Source organism: Sylvia atricapilla, chromosome 20 (genome assembly GCF_009819655.1).
Source record: "Sylvia atricapilla isolate bSylAtr1 chromosome 20, bSylAtr1.pri, whole genome shotgun sequence".
Taxonomy (NCBI): Eukaryota; Metazoa; Chordata; class Aves; order Passeriformes; family Sylviidae; genus Sylvia; species Sylvia atricapilla.
The window spans coordinates 6,702,476-6,729,037 of NC_089159.1; the positions used below are offsets into that span (position 1 = coordinate 6,702,476).

General features: G+C 49.6%; 2 protein-coding genes across 3 annotated transcripts in view; one reads left to right on the forward strand and one right to left on the reverse strand.

The window, feature by feature from the left end:
- SDF2 (stromal cell derived factor 2) lies at positions 1-1,923 on the reverse strand. Its single transcript, XM_066333356.1, has 3 exons — positions 1,632-1,923; positions 1,356-1,552; positions 1-826 (listed from the first exon to the last, which is right to left on the reverse strand). The coding sequence occupies exons 1-3, from the start codon at positions 1,921-1,923 to the stop codon at positions 539-541; spliced, it is 777 nt and encodes a 258-aa protein (XP_066189453.1). The 3' UTR covers positions 1-538.
- SUPT6H (SPT6 homolog, histone chaperone and transcription elongation factor) overlaps positions 1,893-26,562 on the forward strand; it is a 26,642-nt gene continuing 1,972 nt past the window's right edge. The window contains exons 1-36 of one of the 2 annotated variants that reach the window (XM_066333355.1): positions 1,893-1,941; positions 7,199-7,330; positions 7,782-7,934; positions 8,098-8,168; positions 8,649-8,844; positions 9,526-9,610; positions 10,012-10,285; positions 11,465-11,566; positions 11,815-11,928; positions 12,412-12,501; positions 12,950-13,092; positions 13,339-13,490; positions 13,970-14,068; positions 14,235-14,364; positions 14,469-14,619; positions 14,980-15,134; positions 15,618-15,813; positions 16,024-16,163; positions 16,242-16,359; positions 16,456-16,532; positions 16,661-16,796; positions 17,193-17,330; positions 17,633-17,800; positions 18,493-18,620; positions 19,628-19,835; positions 20,274-20,421; positions 20,666-20,808; positions 21,560-21,700; positions 22,778-22,973; positions 23,107-23,345; positions 23,591-23,704; positions 23,813-23,937; positions 24,393-24,505; positions 24,749-24,826; positions 24,910-25,076; positions 26,264-26,445. In XM_066333355.1, coding sequence (XP_066189452.1) covers positions 7,222-7,330; positions 7,782-7,934; positions 8,098-8,168; positions 8,649-8,844; positions 9,526-9,610; positions 10,012-10,285; positions 11,465-11,566; positions 11,815-11,928; positions 12,412-12,501; positions 12,950-13,092; positions 13,339-13,490; positions 13,970-14,068; positions 14,235-14,364; positions 14,469-14,619; positions 14,980-15,134; positions 15,618-15,813; positions 16,024-16,163; positions 16,242-16,359; positions 16,456-16,532; positions 16,661-16,796; positions 17,193-17,330; positions 17,633-17,800; positions 18,493-18,620; positions 19,628-19,835; positions 20,274-20,421; positions 20,666-20,808; positions 21,560-21,700; positions 22,778-22,973; positions 23,107-23,345; positions 23,591-23,704; positions 23,813-23,937; positions 24,393-24,505; positions 24,749-24,826; positions 24,910-25,076; positions 26,264-26,445 — 4,979 coding nt within the window. In that variant the 5' untranslated portion in view covers positions 1,893-1,941; positions 7,199-7,221. Of the gene's footprint in view, positions 2,101-7,198; positions 7,331-7,781; positions 7,935-8,097; positions 8,169-8,648; positions 8,845-9,525; positions 9,611-10,011; positions 10,286-11,464; positions 11,567-11,814; positions 11,929-12,411; positions 12,502-12,949; positions 13,093-13,338; positions 13,491-13,969; positions 14,069-14,234; positions 14,365-14,468; positions 14,620-14,979; positions 15,135-15,617; positions 15,814-16,023; positions 16,164-16,241; positions 16,360-16,455; positions 16,533-16,660; positions 16,797-17,192; positions 17,331-17,632; positions 17,801-18,492; positions 18,621-19,627; positions 19,836-20,273; positions 20,422-20,665; positions 20,809-21,559; positions 21,701-22,777; positions 22,974-23,106; positions 23,346-23,590; positions 23,705-23,812; positions 23,938-24,392; positions 24,506-24,748; positions 24,827-24,909; positions 25,077-26,263; positions 26,446-26,562 lie in introns of both variants that reach the window. The other variant, XM_066333354.1, reaches the window with a different exon arrangement.

Sequence of the window (26,562 nt, forward strand, 5' to 3'; positions counted from 1 at the left end):
CAGAGTTCAGCACTTTTATGGCCGCAGGTCCTCATAGGGCATGAGGAACAGTCTGGAGTACAGCAAGGGGTACAGCTCCCAGGGACAGCAGTCTTTTAAGGGGCAGGTCCTTGGACAGAGCGGGCTGAAAAGGGCCAGGGTGGGGGTTTGGAAATTGGTTTTGGGTCATGTCTGGATGTTGGGCTTGGCTCTGGGATGTTCAGACCTGCTTCGTGCTGATCTAGTAAATTGGGCTCTGTTGTGGGTCAGGTCGGGACACTGGGATCTGCTTTGTAGTGGTTTTATGATGTTGGGAGCTGCTTCGGGTCAGGTCTGGACACTGGGACCTGTTTAGTGTCAGATTTAGGACAATGGAATCTGGTCCACATTAAATTCAGGACATTGGGATCTGCTTTGTGCTGGGGCCCTGTGTCAGTGGTGTGTGTCATTGTTGGGTGTGTGTCAATCCCAGGGTGGGGACAGGAGCCATCTCCTGGGCTCAGCAGTCCCAAATACAGCAGGGCAGCACCCAGACGCTCAGCATCAGTCTGTCTGTCCCTCACAACTCGGCGTGGTACTGCTCCATTTGGAAGGTCTCGCTGGGCTGCATGAAGATGCCCTCCATCACCTTCCAGTAGTTATTCTGGCTGGAGGTGGCCATGCCGTGCACCTCCTTCTGCCCGTGGATGGGCCGCCCGTACTGCTCCCCGGTCACTGAGAGGAAGACGTCGGTGGAGGTGTGCTGGAAGCGCACCTCATCGTCCCGCACCCAGTAGGTGCCACTGCACACCACGGTCCAGTCGTCCAGGTAGTCGCCCTCGCCAGCCTCCCCGAATGCACTTACCTCCTGCGGGGGAAGAACAGCTTGTTTGGGGGACAGGATAAAAAAGAAGAGGAGGGTTGAGGTGGGCAGAGAAAGGGGCTGGGCCTAGGGGAAGGAGGGACCTGGTTATGACCGGGAGGGTCTGTTTGGGATTCAGGCACTTGCAGGGCACTGGGGAGTCGGATGGGATTGGGGAACAAGGCAGGGCTGGCACAGACAGCTGCGACCAAGGAACAAGGCAGTGCTGGTAGGGACCCAACCTGAGGAGAGACCCAGTCTGAACTGGGGAACAAGGTGGGACCAGTGGGGACATATCTGGGGCCAGGAATTAGGAAATGCTAGTAGGCGCATGGGGGAGAACCCAGGAGATTGATAGGCAATAAGGTGAGGCTGGCAGTAACACGGGGGACGAGGGGAACCCAGGCAGGATGGGCAGAGCCAGGGACAACCCAGCAGGGACTCAGGGGACCCGCCGAGACCCGAGCGACAAGGCGGGCCCCGTCATGCCCAGGGGGAGACACGGAACCCGGGGGTGGTGATCCCCGGGCGGTACCTGGTTCCCGGAGAGCGGCGAGGTGAAGCGGTGGCTGTGCAGGTTGCGGCCGGTGCCCAGGTGCGTGAGGCGGATGGCCTGTCCGCAGCGCACCGGCGTGCCCCGCTGGCACACGGCGGCCGTGCGGCCCCGCACCCGCCAGTAGCTGTTCCCGTCATCCGCCGCCGACACCCCGGTCACCGACTGCTGCCCGCTGCCTGCCGAGGAGGGAGAACCACCATCACACCCAGCTCAGCCCTACACGAGGGATCCCGCGAAGGGGGGACGCTACGTTACCGGAGCCGTAGCGCACATCGTGCGAATGCAGCCGCACGTTGTGCCGCACATTGAGCAGCTTCACCACGGAGCCGCAGGTGACGGGCCCGGGGCCGCCGCGCCCCGCCGCGCCCAACGCCGCCACCAGCAGCGGCAGCAGTACCGGGAGCAGCAGCGGCAGCAGTACCGGGAGCAGCAGCGGCCGCCGCGCCGCCTCCATCCCGCAGGAAGCGGAAGCGCGGCCGCTCCGCCCGCCGGGAGGTCGCGGCTCCTCCGCTCCGCCCCCCGCGCTCGCCGCCGCCGCCGCCTCCATTTTCCCTCGGCCCCTCGGGTAAGGCCGCGCCGGGCCCGGCGGGGCGGCGGTGGCCGGGAACGCGGGTCCCTTATCAGGTGAAGGCCGAAGCCGCGTTTGTCCCGGCCCGCGCGTCACGGCCGGCCCGGCGCCGCGGCGGCTCCGAGCCCCGGTGAAGGCGGCGGGGACCTCGCCGAGGTTGGTGCCGGGCTGCGCCGCGGGCCCCGGTGCGGGGGTGAGGCGGCGGCGGCCGCCCCGGTGCGGCCCCGGGGGTGGCCGTGGGTGGGGCTGGCGGCAGCAGCAGCCTCCCGGGGCGGCGGCGGGCAGGGCCCGGAGGAGGCGAGGCGGTGGCCGGGGTCGAGGGCGGCTCTCCCGGGGCCGGGGCTGCGGGGGTGGCGCCGGCACGGGGGGAACAGCTGGGGATGTCAGGCGATGGCCTGGGGAGCATCGGGATGCTTTCCTTGCAGTGGGGGAAAGGGTCTGACCTTCGTTTCTCACCACGCCTGGGTCCTCCTAGTCTCTAGGTGTGGTTCTCGGATCTCTACTCCGCAGGTGTAATTCCCAGACCACCGCATTGGGCTTTCCAAGCTTCTGGAGAGGTGCTCCCTGGAACGCCAAGGGCCTGGGAAAGCCCTTTGGGGTTTAATAAATGACTAAAAGGTGGCAAACGATTGGTGCTCATAGGAGAGTGAGGTTATTGTGGAGTTTCACAGTCATCTCCGCTGCTGTTTTCTTTCCCTAAATACGATGATGTAGAGAAGGAGCGTTACTCCTAAATTATTTAGCCTAATTAAACTGTAGGGAGTTGCAGAGACTAGATAACACTGGGTGGGAGTGCTAGTGTGGTAAATGAGATGTGACAAAAGGTACAAGGAAGGTAACGAACACGACAAAATTGGCTCTATGTCAGCTCTGGTTATTCAGGGATGAGCAGTAGATGTCTCAACAATTGTTTCTTTTAAAACAACTTCAACACCCCATTGTAGCCTGAGAGGGATGTTTTGAAATTACTTTAAAGAAGGACAGAATGAAATAGAAAACATTGTAATGCTGCTGAGTAAAATGGTTGGCAGGTTGTGTCCTGGCAATTCTGGTTAGACCATCCCAAAAAGAGAGGGCTGGAGAAGGCAGGGGCAGGAGCAGAGCAGGTTTTTGGGCAAGCAGAGCTTTCATGTCCTCACCTTAGGGGAGAAGCTTGCTGCCAGGAGATACGATCCAGGTACATGAAGTCACGAGCAGGTCAGAGAAAGCGAGGAGGGAGCATCAGTTTTCTGTTTCTGACCGGAAATTCTGATGCAGCAGGGCTAAAATAAACAGGCGGAAGTGCTTTTTCACACAACATGCTATTAAATGTGTCACCCTGCCACAGGACGTGCTGCCACCTGATAGCATCGGGGGTGGCGGGACCAACAGGAGCATGAAAACCAACAAAGCAGGTATGGGAAGTTCCCGAGCTGTGGTGGCTGCCTGCACTTTCCCCAGCGTTGGTCCCCGTGTTCCTGCCACCGAGCAGGGTGGGAGTGTCAGGTTTACATGCAGACTTCAGAAATCTGTGAAACAGCTGTAAAAGCTAAATATGAAATGATCAATTGCTGATGGCAGGGCTGATGGCAGGCCCCAGTAGCCATCAGAGGTCCACGTGGATACCAAGAAATGCCTGTGAGGAAGAGCTCAGCATTGGGGTCCCTGTGAGAGTAGTTTCTTATGGTGTGAGTGCCTTGTGATGCTTCACAGGGATGTTTCTGTTAGGCTCATAAGCTTCAAATTAAAAGATGCCAAGATGATTTTGTCTGAGTTCTGTGGTGGGACGCAGCCTGAAGATCATTGCTTAGTAATAAGTGTTAAATCCACACGTTCCATCTCAACCATGGCTTGCTTTTTATTTTATTTTAAGAAAACTCATATTGATTTCACTGAGAAATTCACTGAGAGCTTCAGGGGGTGAAAAAGTGGTGTTTGCAGTTCATTTGGGTTTTTCCTAGTCAGACATTTGTTGTCAGTCTCGGATTCTTGTGGATGTACTTGGACTGTGCTAAAATGAATTTCATGAGCATTTAATTGACAAAATTGATAGATTTGGCTTCTTTAGGCTCTGCATTTTGAGTGGAGTTCCCCAGCTCTCTTATTCTCATAGAGCTTTTTGAATCATCTGCAGTCTGACCGTTTGAAATGTGGCCATGAGAACTGAGCGAGATGTTCAGTGGTGGCTTTGGTTCTGTGTGGTTCCTTGGATCTGTGATCCTAAATGGGCTGTGAGTTGAATCATGAAGTGGTAGAGGTTAGAACCATCCCTGCCCAAGTTATCTGCCACCCCAGAAAAAAAAAAAAACCATAAAACAAGTGCTAATGTGAGATTGATGTAGTTTCTTCCACAAAGGGGAGGGAGAAGTCAAGAACTGTCTTTCCTACACCCATGCTGTCCTAAAGCCAAGATGAGCACCTAGCTTTGTTGGTTTGTGTATCCACACTGCTATCCTGAGGTTGATTGCTGAATATTAAATATATTCTTGCTCTGAGGACACTGCTTGGCTATTCTCTCAACACCAGTGAGGTCTTCTGCCTTAGGTGGCATCCCTGTAGCTGGGAGAGTGTCAGATATTTCTGCTTTCTCTCACCCCACACCTGCTCAGGTGAAGCTCTTGAGGGACTTTTCTATTCCCAATGTTCTGAGTAGCCAGGAAATATCTGGATGTGTGAATGATTTATGAGGTCCTCAAGTTCTGACAAAGCAGCACTTGTTCTAAAGGCCCTGCCTCACCTCACAGAGTCTGCGGCCGATGTCCATCTTGGGCCTGACCTGATCAGAACTCAACGGTCCCAGTTAAAAGGAGCTTGTGGACTCTGGATCAGTGCCACTGTGCCCTTGAGCTGAGCAAAGTACAGACAGTCCTGATCAAAACAGCTGGGCTGGCCCAACACTCCTTGGTCCAGAGTCTGTAAACCCTCCTCAGGTCTCTCCCTGTGTGACCACACCAAGTTCTGCTTCTGCACCTCTGCCCGCTTTCCTGACTTGTTTTGTTTCAAATTAAGCCTCTCTGGCACAGAGGGTGGGAGAAGCACCTTTAATCCATACTTGGTTTAACATCTTGCTTCTGTTTTCTGTTCTAAGTGACATCCCTGCTGTCCTGAGATGAATTTTGCTGGAGCTGAAAGCACCCGCGTTGGTGGGTGGTTGGCTTGTGTGGAACCTGCTTGGCTGGATCATTAAATTAGATGGTTTTCTCAAGTCCTATTTGTTCCCTGTGTTCAGACAAATTTGAATTGACATGGAGTAAAATTGTCAGGAAATTTTAGAGTAAGTGATGAGGAGGAAAGTTGGAATCGTGAGCTAAATCCTTCACTGGCAGAGAGTGGTGAAATTGGATGTGGTACTTTCACAAGGTGGGTTTGTATATTGATCATGGACAGGAGACAAACGAGGTTAGTAGAGTTGAAAATGCTCTAGGAAAAGCCACTCAGTCTGCAGGTTTGTGCATGTTAATACACCCTGGTGAATACCTGGAGCAGGAGGATTGGTGAGAAAGTGTGAAGTTGACAGAATATTCATACCCAGGCTGGTAAACATAATCCCTGTTTCTCTATTATGTGTAGTCACGCGATTCATAAGTGGCATTTGCATCAGGAACACACATTTAACTGGCATCAGTGCTGCCCTCTGAGGTGTTATTTCTGAGAGGGATGCCTAAATACCAGTGTTTGACTTCTAAAGTGTCCTCTTGAGGGTGAGGATCCCACACTGAGCCAGAGCAGCCATGTTCTGTCTGGATGCAGAGCAGTAGCCTTGGCCTGCTGTGATTTCTCCTTGTCTGGAGCATCTTGCATAGAAGTTGGCCAGAACCACATATTCTGCAGCCAAGGAGGATGAGCTGCTCTCTCCACTCGTGTCTGATATCTAGCAGAGGTCTTTCCCTCATCTTTGTTGTGGGTTTTCTTTAATGAGATACGGATGACACGTTCCTTTGGAGCTGCTCATATTTTAAGACTTAAAAGGTCATCCTTGGACCTTTTAACTCTAACTGAGCACTAAGTCCCTTTTTTTCCCCAAGTTGTTGTGTTTGTGCAGCAGATGTGTGGATCTCAGGGCAGAACAAGAAATCCTGCACGCAGGAAGTGTCATGGCAAAGCCTTGATCAGGTTGTCCCGTATGGGACTGATTTCCTTCAGCGGGTTGTTTGCAGTGGGGAAATGATTATGGGAATATTTGGAAGAGTGTTTGTTTAGGTATCATTCCCTGCCATATGGAATTCTTTCCTCATCTGTTTTTTTACTCTGTTGTTTTTACGTGTTTGTGTGTTGAATTACATCAGATGTAATTTAACATGGAGGTTTTGGCTTTAGATCTGACACCTCTGAACTGCTTTTTGTACTGCTCCTTCCCAAAGGCCTGTACTTCTTCCTGGGCTGGCATTTTTATCCTCACTCATTTGAGGAGTTGGTTTTCCTCATAGCTGACTCTTGTAAGGTTCAGTTGTTTTGATGTATGCAAAAAGAGGTTAAAAAAAAAACTTCCTTAGAAAATTTTAAAAATACCGGTGGGTTTGTAACCACCAGAAGTGGAAGGCTCAGAGAGACAAAACTTGGCTAACACTTTCCTTTGTGCCAAGCTTGATTTATGTTGTTTTCAGAAACTCCAGTTGGGAAAAGCATCAAACAAAATTTTTTGGTTATATAAAATATACCCGTTTTTATCATTTTCTTGTTGCTTCCTCAACTCTGGCTGGAGGCCCCTGGCATGGAAAATCCTGGCTGTGACTCTGTGGCTTGTGGGCAGCCACAAACCCCCTGCCCCAACCCAGGACCCCCAGACCTCTCTCCAGTTTGCTCTGTGGACTCTGCAGAGTCTCACTTACAGCCAGTGATCGCAGCTCAGCCAAGGCCCTTTTCAGGGTCACCCTGGATTCGTTAACTGAGTGAGGATTAATCATATTAAGATCCTAATTAGTTGGGCTGTGTGCCTGACACTGTGCAGCATCAGTGGGAGCTTTCCCAGTGTGTGGGAGGGTGTGGATGGGATGGAGGCTGTGTGCACGTTCCAGCTGGGAGTGTTGCTGTGACAGCTCCTGCCCTCCTCACCCAGACACGGGTTGGCAGGAGCTGGCAGCTCTTGGCTGCTGCCTTCTCCTGCCTAATCTCTGGTGACAGGGATGTCCAGGCATGGACACTGGGTAATTTCAGGGCCTCTGGAGCTAATTTGAAACCCTGCTCGCTTTAGCTGCCTTCTCTCCAAAACCTGAAGGGGGAAGTGCTTGTGTTCTGCTTGCTCAGCTGATGCCAGGGATGTTTCCTCTTTCCCCAGCTGCTGTGTGAGAGGCTGCAGCCATGTCTGACTTCGTGGAGAGCGAAGCAGAGGAGTCAGAGGAGGAGTACAACCAGGATGGAGAGGTTGTACCCAGAGTAACCAAGAAGTTTGTAGAAGAAGATGAGGATGGTGAGTTTACTAAATTGTCTGTGTTCATTGCTGTTCTATTCTGCATCCTGTGGCTCTGCAGATGGAGCAATAACTGTGCTATAATAGCAGGGCCATCTGTAGTCCATAATCTCAGCTGTTTGAGTGCTTCTCTTCCTCCAAGTGCTCCAAGTGGTTTTTATAATTGGCGATAAAAAATATGCTGCCTCACCCCCATGGGACTTGCAGTCACAGTTTGATAGTAAATAGTAAAAGCAGAGGAACTCTTCCAGTGTGACTACTCCACCTGTTCCCTCTGCAGAGAGAGCATGAGGCAAAGAGTGGGGATGTGGCCAGAGCAGCTGGCTGGGTTCTGTGTCAGTAAAAGTGTTCAGTTAAAACTCCGTGGTGGATGGTGTGGAGGAAGATGCTGCTTGCACAGGTCTCAGTGGATAACCAATAAATGTCTGACACGTGCTGCTCTCCATCCCAGATGAGGAAGAAGAGGAGCTGAACCTCGATGATCAGGATGAACAGGGGAACCTGAAAGGATTCATTAATGATGATGATGATGAGGAAGAGGAGGAGGAAGCCAGTGACTCTGGAGACTCCGAGGATGATGTTGGCCACAAAAAGAGAAAGCGCAGTAAGTTTTGTCATGATTGTTACCACCAAGGCACGGTGTAATGCTGGCAGAGAGCACCCTCTGCCCTGGTCTGCATGAGCTGGGTAAACTGGACCCTTTTGGTCTTAGTGCATTCCCAGATTAGGAAAAGGAGAGTGTAACTTAGCTCTGCTGTCTTCTTTAGCTTTTGATGACCGCCTGGAGGATGATGACTTTGACCTCATTGAAGAAAACTTGGGCGTTAAAGTCAAAAGAGTGAGTTGTGTTCCCATGCTGCTGTTAGTGCTGTGGTGTGTTTTAGCAGAGGAGGGTGGGCTCCAGCCTGCCTTCCATCAGCTCCTGCCCTCTTGGAAAGGGAGAGCTGGGTCTTGAAGGAAGCAGGATCTCTCCCGCCCAAACAACTGGGACCTGGCTTCTCAGAGTTTGCAAAACACTTTTTTTCTTGTTCCTAAAGTCTGCTGTGCTCCTCCCTTTCCATCTCTTCAGGGCAGTCTCATCTTTCATTCATGTGTGCTGCTAACCTCAAGGTCAGCACAGGCCGTTACGGGCTCTAAAGCTCTTTCTGTAACATTGAAGTCACATCAGCCAGGCCAGCACTGGTGGTGACAAGCATGCAAGTGGCACAGCTCCTGAGGGGGTGGCTCTTCTCCCTTGTGCTGTGCTGGGCTCCATCCTGCTCCATCCTGCAGTGCTGAGCAAGAAATTGTGAGCACTAACACGGAATTTTCCTTGCAGCAAAAATTCAGGCGTGTGCGAAAAATGTCCGATGATGAGGACGATGAAGCAGAAGATTATGGAAAGGAAGAACATGAGAAGGAAGCCATTGCTGAAGAAATCTTTCAGGATGGTGAAGGCGAGGAAGGAGGGGAAGCTGTGGAAGCTCCTGTTGCTCCACAGGAGGAGGAAGAGGAGGAGGAGGAAGATGAATCTGGTGAGTGTGGATGGTCAGTTACATCCAATGTTTCTCCTAAGATTAAAACACAGGAACAAAGTTCAGACTTTCTCTGAACTAGAAGTATCCAAAAGGCTGTGACCCTGTCATAGTGAAGCTCTTACTGGTCTGATTAGTGCAGTCCTTACTTAGAATTAAACGTTTCTGGGTGACAGGTTTAGTTTCTCTGTCTGAACCACTTTGTGCAGGAGCACATTATGTGTGCTGAGGTCTTGAACACCTCCCCTAAGCTGCCTCAAAAATGAAAATGCTTCAGAGGAAGACACTCAAGGCACTGTTTAGTACCTCACAGCACAGTGCATACCTGCCCTGCTCCTCTTCAGCATCAACCTGTCACTGCTGCTATTACCATACCTAAAAAGTTTTGAGAATTCTTTCTGCTGTGCAAAGCAGCCAGGCCTTTCCTGGATGTATTTTCAGTGCACTGAGCTGCAACTCAAATGGCTTTGCCTGGAAGTTTGTTCCAGCTTGTTACTGTGGTTCAGGCTCCTGGACTTTGTGAGATTGGTGTAGGAGATGATGTGGGGAGCTGGGCCGAATGAGAGCCAGCAGCAGCCTAAGTGTGTGGTGGAGGCTCATAGTAGCACTGGCTGAGCTTTGTCAGAGATACCAGTTCTATATCCAAGTTCCCTAACCACTGAATTGTTTCTCAATGTCCAGACATTGATGACTTCATTGTGGATGATGATGGACAACCTCTGAAGAAGCCAAAATGGAGAAAGAAGCTTCCAGGATACACAGATGCGTAAGTATTGATAGGAAGTTGGCCTGGAGCCTTGAAAATAGTGCTCAGCTTATTTGGATATTGCATCTGCAGAGTGATTCAGCTTGTGGTTGGGTACTGCTGGTCTTTTTCCCAGAAGAAACCTGATAAATTTAGAAATAGAGCTTTTAGTGTGCAATTTCTAAAATGTGTGACTCCTTTCTTTTTTCCCCTGGATTTTTTTAAAGAGACACCAAAATTAGGCCCTTAAGAGAAATATTTGCAGTAAAGCTCAGAGTTTGTACCTGTCCGTGATTTTTTTAGCCTGGGTGGAACACTAAAGCTCAGACAGTTCCCCATGCCTCCTGTGCGTGGCTGTAAAGATGTTCTGTGAGCTGCACTGTGAGGCTGAGCAATAGAGTTTGGGTTTTTTTGCTTTCCAGTGCTTTGCAGGAGGCCCAGGAAATCTTTGGCGTGGACTTTGACTACGATGAGTTTGAGAAGTACAACGAGTACGACGAGGAGATGGAGGAGGAGTACGAGTATGAGGATGAGGAAGCCGAAGGGGAGACGCGCGTGCGGCCCAAGAAGACGGCCAAGAAACGCGTCAGCCGCCGCAGCATCTTCGAGATGTACGAGCCCAGTGAGCTGGAGAGCAGCCACCTCACAGACCAGGACAACGAGATCCGCATGACAGACATGCCTGAGAGGTTCCAGGTGAGGCAAAGGGCTGCAGCTCCGCAGGCAGAAGTGTTTTGGCTCCCAGGCCTGGCACCTGCAGTCTGGCAAACTGCTGGATGGGTTTTGGAATGTCTTTTTACCTCTTTGATGACCCTACCTGTCAAATGTGCAGGTTAAAACTTCGTTCAGACATATCAGGGACATGGGAGCTGTTGTATCTGTGTGAATATGGGTTTAGCTCCAGTCACAACTTCCCTGTGGCCACTGGGTGCCAGTGTTGCATTGCTGAAGTGCAGGGCTTAGGCTCTGCTGAGATGGCTTTGTGCTGGATGATGTTAGGAATCCCTTGAGCTGGACATATGGAGGGCAAGATGCTGTGCCAGAGAAAACATGGGAAGCTTTCTAGCTTACCTCTATGCCACCCAACACAACTGCTGTAACTGACTTCACTCAGGGTGATGAGACTTACAAAGTGCTGTTTGTGCTGTGAGGAATCCTTCTGGTGTCTCATATTTTTGCCTTGATTTTACACTGTGTTCAGATTTTCACTGAGAAATTCATCTCCCTTTAGTGTATGTTAGTGTCATTATGTGCAGAGGTTTATTACCCTTCTCTGTGCAATGGGATGTGTGAAGCTGCCAGTTTTCCAGAGAACATTCTTCCCCATGCCAGTCTGTGCCACAGAAGGAAGTACTGTCTGTGATATCTTCTGGCTGTAGGTGACCTGTTCACACACGTCGTCTTCATGGATGTCAGTGGTGATTAGAGCAGCACCTCTGAAAAAGAAGTGGCTGAGACTGAGTGCCCAGAGAGGCTTTGGAGCTGCTTTATCATCTGTTACTCTGTGGCTGCAGAAACAAAAGTGGTAGCAAGGCACAGATAAATTGGAACAGAATATTTAACTGCAGTAAATTTGGGAGTCTGGTGGGAAGTGGAGATATCCTCACCTGATTTTCACAGCAGACTTTGCACCATTGCAGGCCTTTCCACAGGCCTTTCACAGATTGTAGCTCCTTTTATCTAGTGTAAAGCCAATGCAGTTTCCTGTGTGCTCAGAAGGTGCAGACATTGAAGTGATATCCTTGGCACCCCCTAGGTGAGGGTCCCCAGAGGTAACCTGCAGGTCAAAACAGCAATTTCCAGGTTTCTTGGAAATGTGGCAGTGCAAGCCCTGGTGTTGCATATGCCTCTGCTCATGCTGTTGTCTCTTCCCAGCTGAGATCCATCCCAGTGAAGAGTGCTGAAGATGATGAGCTGGAGGAGGAAGCTGACTGGATTTATAGGAATGCATTTGCAACGCCTACCATCTCCTTGCAGGTAAAGGACTGTGCCTGGGACTTTTTCCAGGGCTCTGCTGATAGGAATGTGGTGTCCAGTAGCACTTTAATTTCTGGTTTTGAGCTGGTCATTTGACATGTGTGTCTTCATTTTTGCATCCATGAAACAGAGCAAAAAGGAGCACAAAGAAGTGGAAAGAACCACAGTTTCTCAGCCTTAACCTGGGGCTGCCCTTTTAGGGTATCAGCTCAGGAAGATATTGAACACAATGTGTTTCTCCTTTTCAGGAAACTTCTGACTACCTTGACCGTGGACAAGCCAGCAGCTTCAGTCGCAAGGGGCCCAGCACCATCCAGAAGATTAAAGAAGCCCTGAATTTCATGAGAAATCAGCATTTTGAGGTAATCTGCAACTTTTCTTCATTACCAAGATCTGTCCCCTTTTCCTGACAGGATTAGCAGGGCTTCTGGAAACATTTAGGGCACACAGAAGGGGCTGAGGTACTATCCCTGGTTGCTTCTCCTGTGATGAAATGATGCTCCATTGGGAATTGCAACTCATCTTATGTGAGCTGTGGGAATGCAGGTTTTTAGGGCCTGTTTGACAGAGCTGCCATCATTGTCTTTCCATAATTCTGGACAAGTTGAGGCTGAATGAGATGGGGGAATTTCTCTTGAGCCTTGCTCAGTCCATCCAATCTGTTCTCTGAGGTGTTGCCTGATGTTGCAGAAGTTTTTTGGCCTATGTGGTGTATTTTTTGGTGGAGTAAGAGCTGCCCCATTAGTTTGTTGTCCCTTGGGGAACATGAGCTCTGTCTGGGCTCCTGGCTGCCAGGAACAGCCCAGTCCCCTGCACAGGGATGATGAGTCTCATTTCTGACCCAGGTCCCATTCATCGCCTTCTACAGAAAGGAGTATGTGGAGCCAGAGCTGCACATCAACGACCTGTGGAGGGTCTGGCAGTGGGATGAGAAGGTGAGGAATATTTCATTGCTGGTTGGCTCATCAGCATTTGTCCTCCTACCTAGCCTGATACTTTCAGGAGTTTGTTTTGGCCATGTTTGGGGTTTTTACCCATGTGTTTTTGCATTTTTGCTGTCATGTGGTGGTAAAAGGATATCTGACAAAATAGGATTCAAAAAAATCCTTCCCCTTCACTGAGTTCCTTTTGTGTAGTGACATTTCCTGCCAGCAGTGTCAGATCCAAACCTGGATTTTGGTTTTTTTTCTGTTAATATAATACATCTCTGAGATGAGACCTGCCACACATCACATTTGGCTTTGACAGTGGATGAAGATTTTAGTGATAATTTTTTTATATGACAAATATCCCCAAATCCTAGAAGTCCCTGTTTGGGAAGGGAGGAGACAGATAACATACTTCAGTGAGGTGTTCACTGGAATTCTTTTGTTCTCATGTCAGTGGACCCAGCTGAAGATCCGCAAGCAGAACCTGACACGACTATTTGAGAAGATGCAGGCCTACCAGTATGAGCAAATCTCTGCTGACCCAGACAAGCCCTTGGCTGATGGAATAAGGGCCCTGGATACTACTGACATGGAGAGGTAGGGTGACAGGACTTCTATATTCATTCCAAAATGACTTAAAATGTCCATTAACTTGCCCAAATAGCACAGGTGCTCTGGCCACTGCAGAGCACTCACAAAGCCAATAATGAGAAATACTTAAAATTCTTTTGGGAGGTGAATCCAAGGGCTCCTCTTCTGCCTGACCTGAGTCAGAGCAGATTCCTTGAGTGTTCTGAGCATGACCTGGCTGCAGGCAGGGTGTAACATGCTGGCTTTCTGTAGGCTGAAGGACGTGCAGTCCATGGACGAGCTGAAGGACGTGTACAATCACTTCCTGCTGTACTATGGGAGAGACATCCCCAAGATGCAGAATGCTGCCAAGGCTGCACACAAAAAGCAAAAGCGTATCCGGGAGGATGGTGAAGAAGAGGAAGGTTTGTCTCCCCACATTTGATAGTTTTCTCCTTGTGGGCTGCTTAAAAGTCCTGGTTTGAAAGACTAGGAAGAAAGATAGGTGAAAAGCCCATGTGCTTGCACAAAGCATCTCTGCTGGTCATTCTGTCTCAAGTTGGTTCCAGGTCTTTCAGGCACCTTTCAAAGTGTTTAAGGTTTGCCACACAAGGTGCTTTCCAATGGAATATGAATGCCACCCCTTGTGGCAGGGGTGGCATCAGCAAACTTGGTGTATATTCTAAAGTGCACCCCAGAGGTACTCCTAGTAAAACTGCAAGAGTGACACTGTAGATAGTGTTTCCAGGATCTTTTTCCAACCCTGAATAATTTTAAGGCCAATGTGACCTTTGAGATGCGTTTGTGGGATTTAGGGACTCTGTTGCACAGTGTTTAATCTCCTTATTGTGCTTCTGACACTCTCCAGCTGTCTGGATGCCTCTCTAATGTATCCTTCCTACAGGTGAAGGGGAGGATGCAGAGGATGATGAGCAGAAGGGGCCTGAGCTGAAGCAGGCCTCCCGAAGGGATATGTACACCATCTGCCAGGCAGCTGGGCTGGGTAAGGCTCTGCTCTGTCCTGCTGAGCGTGCAGTGGCCTGGCCCACCTCCTCTGCAGGGTGCTGTGACTCACCTGTGGAAGGAAGACTGGGAGTTTTGCTTGCTATTAGCTACAATACCCTTGTCCTCATTGACTTTTCATTTGGTTTTTTTTTTTCTTTTACCAGATGGCTTGGCTAAGAAATTTGGTCTGACACCTGAGCAGTTTGGAGAGAATCTCCGAGACAGTTACCAGCGTCACGAGACAGAGCAGTTCCCTGCGGAGCCCCTGGAGCTGGCCAAGGACTATGTGTGTAGGTCAGTGGAGGGGGGAGTTCTTTGTGGAGTTACTGTGGATGTAACACAAGTGAGAGGATCTGGGGACATTCCTCTAAGCCTTCACGTTGCCTTTTTGCTTGTAGTCAGTTCCCAAGCCCGGAAGCAGTGCTGGAGGGAGCACGGTACATGGTGGCTTTGCAGATCGCCAGGGAGCCCTTGGTCAGACAGGTGCTGAGACAGACTTTCCAAGAACGAGCTAAAATCAACATTTCACCAACCAAAAAGGGGAAGAAGGTAAGGAAGGGAGCTCTGACTCTGTGAGTCACTTCAGGGAAGGATCTAAATAAAGTACAAATGGTTGTTCTCCCATGTCAGTGGCAACTCTGAGTAAATCTCAGAGCCCAGCTCAGCAGCTTGCTGCATTTTAAGTCTCAGCATTTTACCAGATGAGATGTTGCTTTCAATTATTGAAACAGTCTCTGTTTCTCTGGGACTGGGTAGCAATTCCACTGTGTCCTGCTGGGGAAGGAAATGCAGATTGGCAGGCATAGGGCTGAATAAAATTGAATAAAAACCATTGTCTGCTGTGGCATACAGAAGGATCTTTCTTCACGAGTGCCCTGTGTGCATGCTGACTGTCTCTCCTCTTCCCAGGATATTGATGAAGCCCACTATGCCTATTCCTTTAAATATATGAAGAACAAGCCTGTGAAGGAGCTGAGAGATGACCAGTTCCTGAAAATGAGCCTGGCAGAGGACGAGGCACTGCTCACTATAGATATCAGCATTGATATGAAGGGAGTGGAGGGGTGAGTTCCCACTGGCTGTGCCTTCCCTGACTTGGCAGAGTTCATTTGTGGCAGTGCTCTTAGAGCACCTCTGTAACTCAAACTACTCCTGAAAGTCATGGCCTGGTAGTTTCCTGCACCTCAAAGTCAAGTATCCTCTCAGGGTCTTGCTTTTTTCGTCATCTTGTTGAGAACTTTAGCAGACAGCTGTCTTACATGCTTGAAAGCAAACTCTGAAACCTTGGGATTTTTGTGGAAGATGATGTTTGTTTCCTAACTAACTTACCTTCTTCCCTGCACATCTGAGTGGCCAGACTGTGCAATATGAGTGTGCTGGAGGGGCTCTGATCTGTCTACAGCATCACTTCAGCTGCTAAAGCAGTGTTCAGTGGGAGGGTTGGCTCTTCCCTAATTTTTCCAAGCAGCTACCTGAATCTGAGGTGTGCAGGAATCTGCCACTGATGGTGTGTGGAGCCTTTCTGTATCTCCTCTCCTTTCTTGCAGTTATGGCAGTGACCAGACATACTTTGAGGAAATCAAGCAGTTCTATTACCGGGATGAGTTCAGTCACCAGGTGCAGGAGTGGAATCGGCAGCGCACCATGGCCATCGAGCGCTCCCTCAACCAGTTCCTCTACGTGCAGATGGCCAAAGAATTAAAGAACAAGCTCTTAGTGGAGGCCAAGGAATATGTCCTCAAGGTGAGATGAGGCACAGGCGTGGGGCAGAGCTGGGCTTGCAGACACTGGCAGCCCTGCAGTCTTCTGGGGATAGCTGCTGATAGGTCATACACAAGTTCTTGGGGAGGAGGAGGAGGCAGTGATTGAGTCTGGTTCAGCTTTGTCTCCAGAGGAGGGTTATGCCAAGGCCCCTGCAGTGGATTTTCTCACTCCTCTTTGTCATTTCTCTAGGCTTGCAGCCGCAAACTGTACAACTGGCTAAAGGTTGCTGCCTACAGGCCAGATCAGCAAGTGGAGGAAGATGATGATTTCATGGATGAAAACCAAGGGAAGGGGATCCGGGTGCTGGGCATTGCGTTTTCATCAGCCAGGTAGGAGGGAGAGAATGGTGTCTGGATGCATGTCCAGCTTTAGCAGTCCCCCGTGTCTGAGTGATCTCTGTTTGACAGGGACCACCCCGTGTTTTGTGCCCTCGTTAATGGAGAGGGTGAGGTGACAGATTTCCTCCGATTGCCACATTTCACAAAGAGAAGGAATGCCTGGCGTGAGGAGGAGAGGGAAAAGAAGGTGAGACTTGGTGCAGCTGTCACTGCAATGAATATAGGTAGCTCAGAACAGGAAGCCTCTAGTTTTTCTACTCTGATTTTCTACTTGCCTTTCCAGGCCCAGGATATTGAAACATTGAAAAAATTCCTCCTGAATAAGAAGCCTCATGTGGTGACAATTGCAGGCGAAAACAGGTCAGTCTTTGTGCTGCTTCCACTTCCCAGTCTCTTTGCAGTCCTTCCCTTGTGCTAGTCTACATTTCACTGTTTCCAGGACCCAGCTCTGTGCTCTCCCCTCAATCCCCGTGGCTGTCTCTCCCTAGGGATGCTCAGATGCTGATGGAGGATGTGAAGAGAATTGTTCATGAGCTGGACCAAGGGCAGCAGCTGTCCTCGATCGGAGTGGAGCTGGTGGACAACGAACTGGCCATCCTCTACATGAACAGCAAGAAGTCTGAGGTGAACCTTCTGCTACTCCAGTTCTCCCTTAGTCTGTTGCTCATTTGTGCTGTGTCATCCTCCATTTGTTGTGCTGGCCTTGCATCATCCTCTGTCTCGTATGATCCATCTGGACAGTCACGTACTGATTTTTGGATCAAGGCAAAACGTCTTAGGCTTCCCTGAAGAGATCAGCACCTGCAGATGCACAAAGTGGATATTGATGTAGTCAGAAATAAGTGAGATTGTTCCATTACTAATTGCATAAGAGCTCCTGGGAGCCTTTGACCTCAGCTTCCTTTGCCCTGAGCACCAAGTGCTTCCTTGCTGCAGTCCCTGTCTGATGTCTCTTTGCTGCTTGTGGTACAAAGTGTGAAAACACCAGGAGGGTTTTCCTGACCCTGTGTCCTGTTGCAGAATGAATTCCGGGATTACCCCCCTCTGCTGCGTCAGGCCGTGTCCCTCGCTCGCCGCATCCAGGACCCCCTCATAGAGTTTGCCCAGGTCTGCAGCTCTGATGAGGATATTCTCTGCCTGAAGCTCCACCCTCTGCAGGTAAATTTTCCTTGGGCAAGAAAAGACCCTTCTCCGCAAGACAAAGCGGCCTGTGAGGGTTTGCTTTCAAAGAAAAGGTTTCCAAGTTAAAGTTGTGCAAGTTCTGCCTATTCTGTGCCATATTCAGGCTACACAGCATCTTCCTTTTTATTTTTTTTTCTTCTTATCAGCCTTTGGGCTGTTCTCAGGGGTAACTCTGAGGTGCAGCAGAGCTCCTGGGAGCCAGTATGTTGTGTTTGGCTTGTGGCAGAGGGTTGCACAGATCCATCTTTTCCAGGGCTAACACCTCTTCTCTCTGCCAGGAGCACGTGGTGAAGGAGGAGCTGCTGAACGCTCTCTACTGTGAATTCATCAACCGTGTGAACGAGGTGGGGGTGGATGTGAACAGGGCCATTGCTCACCCCCACAGCCAGGCTTTGCTGCAGTACGTGTGTGGCCTGGGACCACGCAAAGGCACTCACCTGCTGAAGGTAAGGAGGCTCCTGAGCCTGCCCGCAAAACCAGCACATCACCAGCACTCTGTGAGTGCTCAGGAGGTGAGTCAGGGTTCCCTGTGCCAGGTGCAGCTGACAGCTCTGTTGATGTGTGTTTTTACCTCGCTGTGCCTCGCCCCGAAGCTACGCGTGGACTTGTGTCCTTGAGAGACCCAAACAGCTCAGCAGATCCGTCAGTCCCAGCCAGCTCCCAAACCCACAGGAATGGATGTGCTGTCAGAGCACCAAGACACCTCCACAGTGTAGAAAACACGAGGCAAAAAGCCAACGCTTTTCCTGAGAGTTGGAGCCGTGATGATGTGGAATCATCATCTTTCACACAATGTTGAGACACTGGCAGGGAGCAACAACTTTAGAGTTGTGATGGGCGTGTGTCAGATGCTTTAAACACCGCAGTGTGCAGTGTGAATACTCTGCTTTTTTCCCAGACAAAGACAATTTGGGTTGGAAGTGACATTAAAGATCATCTAATTCCAACCCACTGGCCATGGCCACAGGCATCTTCCACTAAAACAGCTTACTCAGGGCCCCATCCAAGCTGGCCTTGAACAATTCCAGGGACAGAAAGTCCACAACCTCTGTGGGTCTGTGGGTAATCTCGTGTTTGAATAACTCTAGGTTTATATTCTTGCCTCTCTCAAGGTTTATATTCTTGCCTCTCTCTGCAGATCTTAAAACAAAACAACACCCGTCTGGAGAACAGGACCCAGCTGGTTACAATGTGTCACATGGGACCCAAAGTGTTTATCAACTGTGCTGGCTTCATCAAAATTGACACAGCATCGCTGGGTGATAGGTGGGTATTGGGTTGTATTTGATGTGCTGTGGGGTGTGGAGTCAGTGTGAGTGACAGGCTGACACAGTGATCTTCCCTCAGTCAGTGCTCCCCAGAGTTTGTGTGGCCCCTCTGACTTTAGGCCAAGTTCAGGTATTGCTGGTTATTAATCTGATTCTTACAGGAGCTAAACTTGCACAGCAGCAGTGTGAACTGCAGAAAATGAATTTTATGGCTTGTTCTGTTGTGAAGGACTCTTTGTGATCAAGAGGAGCTAAACTAAAACCAATTGTTCTCTAAAATAGTTGTCATGCAGTCATCAGTAACCCATGGACATTTCAGCTTAGTTTTTGCCTGGTCCTTCCAACAGTATTTTATTTTTCTGAAGTTTCAAACTTGAGAAATAACTCAGCAATTTGGCTTCCTCTTAAATCAGTAGCAATACTGGGAAGTTTATAGAGCAATAAGTTACTGGTAACTGCACAAGAGGTATTTTGAGTTTAGCTGTAACCTTGTTTTTGAACCTGACTGGCTGCTTTGCACCAAGGGTCACTTACTAGAAACGTGCTTTCTCCAGGGATTTTTGCCTTTGAAAAGCAGTGTGAGAAAGAACACCTGGCTGAATCCCTACACTGACTGATCCAACCCAGCTAGATCCCTTGATTCTTGCAGGATACAAATCCCAGAGATGCTGGGGGCAAAGTGTAGTCCATCCAAACAGCTCAATGGTAACACTGAATTTGTGTGAGGAGAGAAACTGCAGAGAGGTGTGTGCTCATAGAGTGGCTGTATTGTGCAGGGATCAAGTCCACCCAGCATCCAAAATGCCTGGCTGTGTCTTTGGAGCTGCAGACTGGAGTTTGCCAGGTCTTGCCTTGACCCCTGTTGGTTTGGCAATGAATAATTCATAATGTCTTTTTTGGAGTACTTTGTTCCACGGAGGGCAGCAGTGGTGCTCAGCAGTGTGCTTGATCACCGAGCTGCAGGAACAGCTCAGAGCCCTGATCTGAACACTGGTTTTGTTTCAGCACTGATTCCTACATTGAAGTCCTAGATGGCTCTAGGGTCCATCCGGAAACCTATGAATGGGCGAGGAAAATGGCAGTGGATGCCCTGGAATATGACGAGTCAGCTGAGGATGCAAATCCTGCAGGAGCTCTGGAGGAGATCCTGGAAAACCCTGAGCGTCTGAAAGACCTGGATCTCGATGCCTTTGCTGAAGAACTGGAAAGACAGGTGCATTGGGGGTTCCTGGTGCTGAGAAACAGAGGGGAAGCTCTGCTGCCCAGCTGAGATTCTCATGTTTTATAGCTTTACCCTTTTTAGGAGCTGGGCATTAGCTGTACTGTCATAAAATGTGTAAACAGCCATGATGAGCAGTCAGTGTCTGACAATGGCATGCAGTAAATGCTTGCAGAAAGTACACTGGGGACAGGAGACTGTAATTAGACCATTTAAGCTCTTCTCCCTGAAATTTTTTTCTAAATGTGTTTGTCCTTTTGACCTCCTAAACATCCTGTGACCGAGTTTCACCATTTGTTGGTACCTGCTGTGTTCCTCTTTTTTAAATTTGCTGTTTCATAAGTTGCTTGAGTTCTTCCAAAACTTACACTGGATTCCCTACTGACCTTCTTCCTGCTGCTCATGCCTTTATAACCTCTAAATCCCACACAGGGCTATGGTGACAAGCACATCACTTTGTATGACATTCGAGCTGAGCTAAGCTGCAGATACAAGGACCTGAGAACGCCGTACCGTTCTCCCAACACAGAGGAGGTCTTCAATATGCTGACCAAAGAAACTCCAGAGACATTTTACATAGGTACATCCCTGTTCATGTGCCTGCTTTCTGTCCTCCTAAGTTGACACAGGATGTGTGAAGGTGGGGCAAAGGGATCTTAGTGAATGTGGTGCTGGAATAGTGCTGTGGTGCAGTGTAAAGCAGCTTTTCAAGTATTTGGGTTGTCTCCTAACACCTTCATGCATGAATAACAACCTTAGGTGGAGGGAGCTGCCCAGCTCTGCAGTGTTTCATTCTTTCCTTTCCCTCTGCCATCACCCCACAGGTAAAATGATCATCTGCAATGTGACTGGGATTGCCCACAGGCGCCCACAGGGAGAGAGCTACGACCAGGCGATACGGAATGACGAAACCGGCCTTTGGCAGTGCCCTTTCTGCCAGCAGGACAACTTCCCAGAGCTCAGTGAGGTGGGGCTGCTTCTCCTGATGGGCCTGCTTTTGTCAGGAGTCTGCTGTCAGCAGGAGTGTTGTGTAGGGTTCTTGGGAGACAAGGTATCAGAGCCAAGATTGTGTCCGCGGTGCCCCAGGATCCTAACCTGATGTGGCCTTTGGCTGTAAATAAAATCTGTTGCACTTCTGACTAATTGCTTCAGTATAGATTTGACAGGTCTTTTATGGCTACATTATGGCTTTTAGAGTGAAATGGACCTGGGGCTAAGCTGACCAGTTCTTTGCAGATACATAAAGCGTTCTTGTTTGTGGTCTGGGATTGTGTTTTATGCAGAGAAATTGCCTGTGACACTGAGAACAGAAGGCTCTGCCACCTTCTCAATTTTAAGAAATTATCTGGACCACCTGCTGCTTAATGCAGCTGTACTTTAGGTCCTTTCTTAACACCATGAATTCCAGCCTAGGTAATCCGTGACTTTAAACCCCTATAGTGTTCATTAGAGACCAGCCCTGGCTACAGGCTGGTGTTCAGGCTCTAAAAATGTTCTGACCTTCCTGGTTGTAATGTCCCATAAACAGAGCAGAACTGGAGGAGGAAGATTGCATTACTGGGTAGCATTTGTTGAAGTCTTCTGTCCCCTGCCCTTCCACAGGTCTCTGCTGGCTGCACCACTTTGCTGACACAGCTTTTGGACTTGTTTTGAGTATGAACTGCTGGGGCTATTTTGTTTCCATGCTGAATGATTTATTTACTCTTGCCTTGCTCAAGGTTTGGAACCATTTTGACAGCGGTTCCTGCCCAGGTCAGGCCATTGGAGTGAAGACACGTCTGGATAATGGTGTTGCTGGCTTCATCCCAACAAAATTTCTTAGTGACAAGGTGGTCAAGAGGCCAGAAGAAAGGGTGAAGGTATGAGAGCTGGGGATTTTCACACTCTCAGCAAGAGCTGGAAGAACCAGGAGCCAATACCAAAGACTCAGAATTTGGTTAATAACACTGTTCTTAAATGACTTTTCTGACCTTATTTTCATGTAAGGACTTCAAATCAGCAGGAAGTTCAGGTTCTGGTTAGTGTCCTTGTCCCACAGTGCAAATCTTACTTGGCAGCTGGTGGGACCCTGTTAATCAGTTAACACGTTGTGCTGCTGGAGGATTTATTGTCGTCTGGCTGCAGTCTGGGTTTAGGAGACCAGAAGGCATTCTAATGCAGAGCTGCCCTTTGTTTCTGACTTTCTAAAGAGTTCACAGAACTGCTTTTGGACAAGTAAGGGTCATTTTCCCTCTTAGAGCTTTTTCTTCCCTCTCCATTAATTTGTGGAGGTCATCAGAGTTACTGGTCTTGCTCAGGACAGGGATTGGGAGTTCTGAAAGAAATGGAATAACACCTTTTTATCACATAATAAAATAGTGGTTTAACATCTTTGCTGTCCTTTGGGGTCCCCAGCAGTCCATGCAGGTGATGGATAATCCTGTAAGTTCAGAGGTTTCAGCATTTCTTTAAAGAGTTGTTAATTAACTTCATCATGGTTAACTGAACTAAAACATTGAGGGTTTTGTGGGGGAATTTTCTGCCTCACATTTTATTAGAGCAGTCCTTTAGGTGTCTGCTTCTGAACACACTTAACTACTTTATTGCAGATCTTGTAGTCCAGTTTTGCTGCTCCCATTGTGAAAGAGATTTGAAATAGAAAAAGTGATTGTCCTCACCCTCCAGACGTGCAGTTTTCCAAGTGGTGTGGGTAATAGTTGTGCTGGAGAACTGCCCATTTTTCCCTTGATCTCTCTTAATTCTGGTCATTTTTGGGATCAGTTGACTTTGAGCTCGTGTAGAAAGATCAGTTTTAAAGGTTGTATCAGTCTGAAGTAGCTGAGGTGATTTGTGCCTCCTCAGTGTCAGCAGGATCCCACACGGATTGTTCTGTAGCACAGGGATTTGGGTGTATCTGCCCAACCTGCTGCTCACCTTGGCCTGCACCTCCTCTGCAGGTGGGAATGACTGTCCACTGCCGCATCATGAAAATAGACATCGAGAAATTCAGTGCAGACCTGACCTGCAGGACCTCAGACCTCATGGACAAGAACAATGAGTGGAAGCTGCCCAAAGACACCTACTACGACTTCGACTCTGAGGCAGCGGATCACAAACAGGAAGAAGACATGAAAAGGAAGCAGCAGAGGACAAGTGAGTTCTCTTAATTCCTCTCCCCCTTGTAATTCCAGCCTTCCCAGGCTGCTGCAGGACAACTGACACAATTAGATACAGTTGCATTAAAGCACCACTTCTTGGAAGGCTGAACATTCCCTTTGTTCCCCAGCGTACATCAAGAGGGTAATTGCTCACCCATCATTCCACAACATCAGCTTCAAGCAAGCAGAGAAGATGATGGAGACCATGGACCAAGGGGATGTGATTATTCGGCCAAGCAGCAAAGGGGAGAACCATCTCACTGTCACCTGGAAGGTCAACGATGGCATTTACCAGCATGTGGATGTCCGGGAAGAGGGCAAGGAGAATGCCTTCAGCCTGGGCTCCATGCTCTGGATTAACACAGAGGTAAAGCCCTGCAGAGCAAGCCTGGGAAGGGAAAGGACTTATTTTAAAGGTTGACACAGCCCTTCTGTCCTTGTAGCTGCTTTTGCACTCTTGGAGAGTAACTTGCAGTACATTTTCTGGATCCTTAGACAATACTTGTCTCTCTTTTTTTTTTTTTTTTTTTTTTTTTTTCCCCTCAAGCCTTGCTGTGCAGAGTGTATGACCAAATGCACCCTAAATCCCTCTTTAAATGTGTTTGTTCAAAGGAGTTTGAAGACCTGGATGAAATTGTTGCTCGTTATGTCCAGCCAATGGCTTCTTTTGCCAGAGACCTGTTGAACCACAAATACTATCAGGACTGCAATGGTGGAGACAAGAAGGTGAGACAATCCCAGGATGTGTTAACTTCTTAGGAATATATCCATAGGTTCTGTGTGGTGCTGAATTTGCGGGCTCCACTGGAGCATTTATCTTCTTTCTCTAATTAGAAGCTGGAAGAGCTGCTGATAAAGACCAAGAAAGAGAAGCCAACGTTTATTCCATACTTCATTAGTGCCTGTAAAGATCTACCTGGTAAATTCCTCTTGGGATATCAGCCTCGAGGCAAACCAAGGTAAGTGAGAGGCAAGCCCAGCATCTGCCCTGAGTACTGCCAGTACCAAACCTCAGCTGACTGCTGCCAGTTTTTCTCCCAGCTGTCAGAATCCCTGTAAATCACACCTCCTCTTTGCTAGGATTTGGCCTCCTGACAGTGGAGGACCCAATCCTAGCAGTAAATCTCACCTAGGAGACACCCATGTTTCTTAACCATCTGGCTGCCATGAGCAGTACTGCCCTGTGGGTGCTGTGGGTGTTGTGGGAGTGCAGGCAGGGAATAATGGATTTTTCATGGAAAGGCAGGGTGGTTTGAAGCAATTGTTTGAAGATAAAGTGTCTTGGGTGGATCTGTCTGTTCATTATCAGTACAGCCATTGCCTGTGGTTTTAGTCCATGCCTGTCCTGAGTGTGAGCTGTCAGTGAGTGACTGAGACAGTCTGTGATGTCTCATGCTGTCCCTGCTCCTCCCAGGATAGAGTATGTGACAGTGACACCAGAGGGATTCCGCTATCGGGGCCAAGTCTTCCCTACCGTGAACGGACTTTTCCGATGGTTTAAGGATCATTATCAGGACCCTGTTCCAGGTAAACTTCAGTGCCTTAGCTCTTTGTTGATCACACAATATCAGGGATGGTTATTAAAGGACACTTTGTCTTCTTTGTCCCGAAAATGTGTCCTAGGATTTTTCTATATGTGGGACGTTTCCAAGCAATGGTTGAAATGTTTGGTTCCGTGGACCAACCCACTGAGACCTCTCCCGAGAGTTAATCTTTCATCACTGCTCTTCCAGGAGAATTAATCTACCTCTTGGTTGGTGTTTTACACAGGCATCACCCCCAGCAGTAGCAGTCGGACCAGGACTCCAGCCTCCATTAATGCTACTCCAGCTAACATCAACCTGGCAGGTCAGTGTATTCCCAGTTGGAATTGGGATGTGAGCTGCTCCTCCAGGCACCACTTTTCCTAATGCAGTGTGTCTCCCTTGCAGACCTGACACGTGCAGTGAACGCTCTCCCACAGAACATGACCTCACAGATGTTCAGTGCCATCGCTGCTGTGACAGGCCAGGGACAGAACCCAAATGCCACCCCAGCACAGTGGGGCTCCAGCCAGTACGGCTACGGAGGCAGCGGAGGCGGCAGCAGCGCGTACCACGTAGGTGTCACTTAAATTTCTGCTGGCTTCTCCTTGCTGCTAGAAACCACTGGGAGCCTAAGGAATCCCTCATTGCCTGGGGTCCCCAAGTCATAGTTTTGTCCCCGTGGTGCTGCACAGGCTGGGTTCTTGAACCAGGTTTCCTTTTGCCTCTCGTGACTGGAGAAATGAGGCGCGTAACACGGCCCTGCTCCAGGGGGGAGTTGGAGCAAGGAGCAAACTGGTCTGGCCCCCCAAGGAATGTGGAAGAGTGGAGAGGAGGGATCCAGCAGTGAGGGCACACAGCCTTCTGATTGTGCCCCTGAATTGGCAACGTGAGCTGCCAGTGGAGGAGATTAGCTGGGAAAGTATGCGCTGAGTTTGCAGGGCTTTTCAGCTCAGCGCTAATCTCCGAGCTGCACCGGCGGGGAACACCTCAGCCTGACCCAACACACGGGGGCTTTGCAGGGAGTAAGATGGAATTGGACAGTTTTGGCTCATGCTGAAGCCTTTCTTCATGTGTGCCTGCTCCCAACCCATTCTGCAAGCTCCCAGCTGGCACTAAGGCAAATTCCAGCTGTGGAGGGGCTGAGGAGCCTGGGTACAAAAAACACACCCAGCTATTGCACCTAAAGAAGAGATGCTGCAAGACAAGGCTTGCAGAGAGGAGTGATCCTCCTTTAGAGCACCTTGGGAGGCTTTCAGGAAGTTTGGCGCAGTAAATGCTGAGCTGAGGATAGGCAGCGACTGTGGATAACCTGATTGTATTAATCATCAAGACATCTGAAGAAAAAGGGAGGTGAACACCGGGAGGCAAAGACACTAAGCTCTTCATGGGACAAGCAGCCAGCTGGCTTGGGGTGTGGGAGGGAGCCATCCTGGGAGCTGCTGCACCTTCTCTGCAGCCTGCAGGGGAAGAGTTGATCTGTTCTTTGTGCCCACTGCAGGATGTCATTGCTGCTGGCTTGCCCCAAGTGTCTTTGTGCCCGCCCCTTGCCTTTGCTTGGCTGGAGCATCTCCCCTTGGGCTGAACAAGGAGGGCAGGCTGTGCTGGCCCAGCTCTCAGGGCAGCAAATGTGCTGTGCCCAGCAGGGCTGGGGGCGTGCAGAGTGAGGGTGGGCACCCTCCTGGGCAAGCAGGGCAGTGCAGAGTCCCCCCAGCCCAGCAGGGTCCTCCTCCTGTCCCCTGACAGCCTCTGCTCTCCACAGGTCTTCACGACTCCAGCACAGCAGCCGGTGGCCACCCCTCTGATGACCCCCAGCTACTCCTACACTACTCCCAGCCAGCCCATCACCACGCCCCAGTACCAGCTCCAGGCCAACACCACACCCCAGTCCACCCAGTCCCAGTCACAGCCCTCATCCAGCTCCAGGCAGAGGCAGCAGCCAAAGTGAGTAGCTCCTGGTGCTCGTGTCCATGCCCTGTCTCTTGCTTCTCTTGCTTCTCTTGCTCTTTGTGGAATCAGCATGATGAAGTTACATCCTCAACGGGGAGGGGAGGGAGGGAG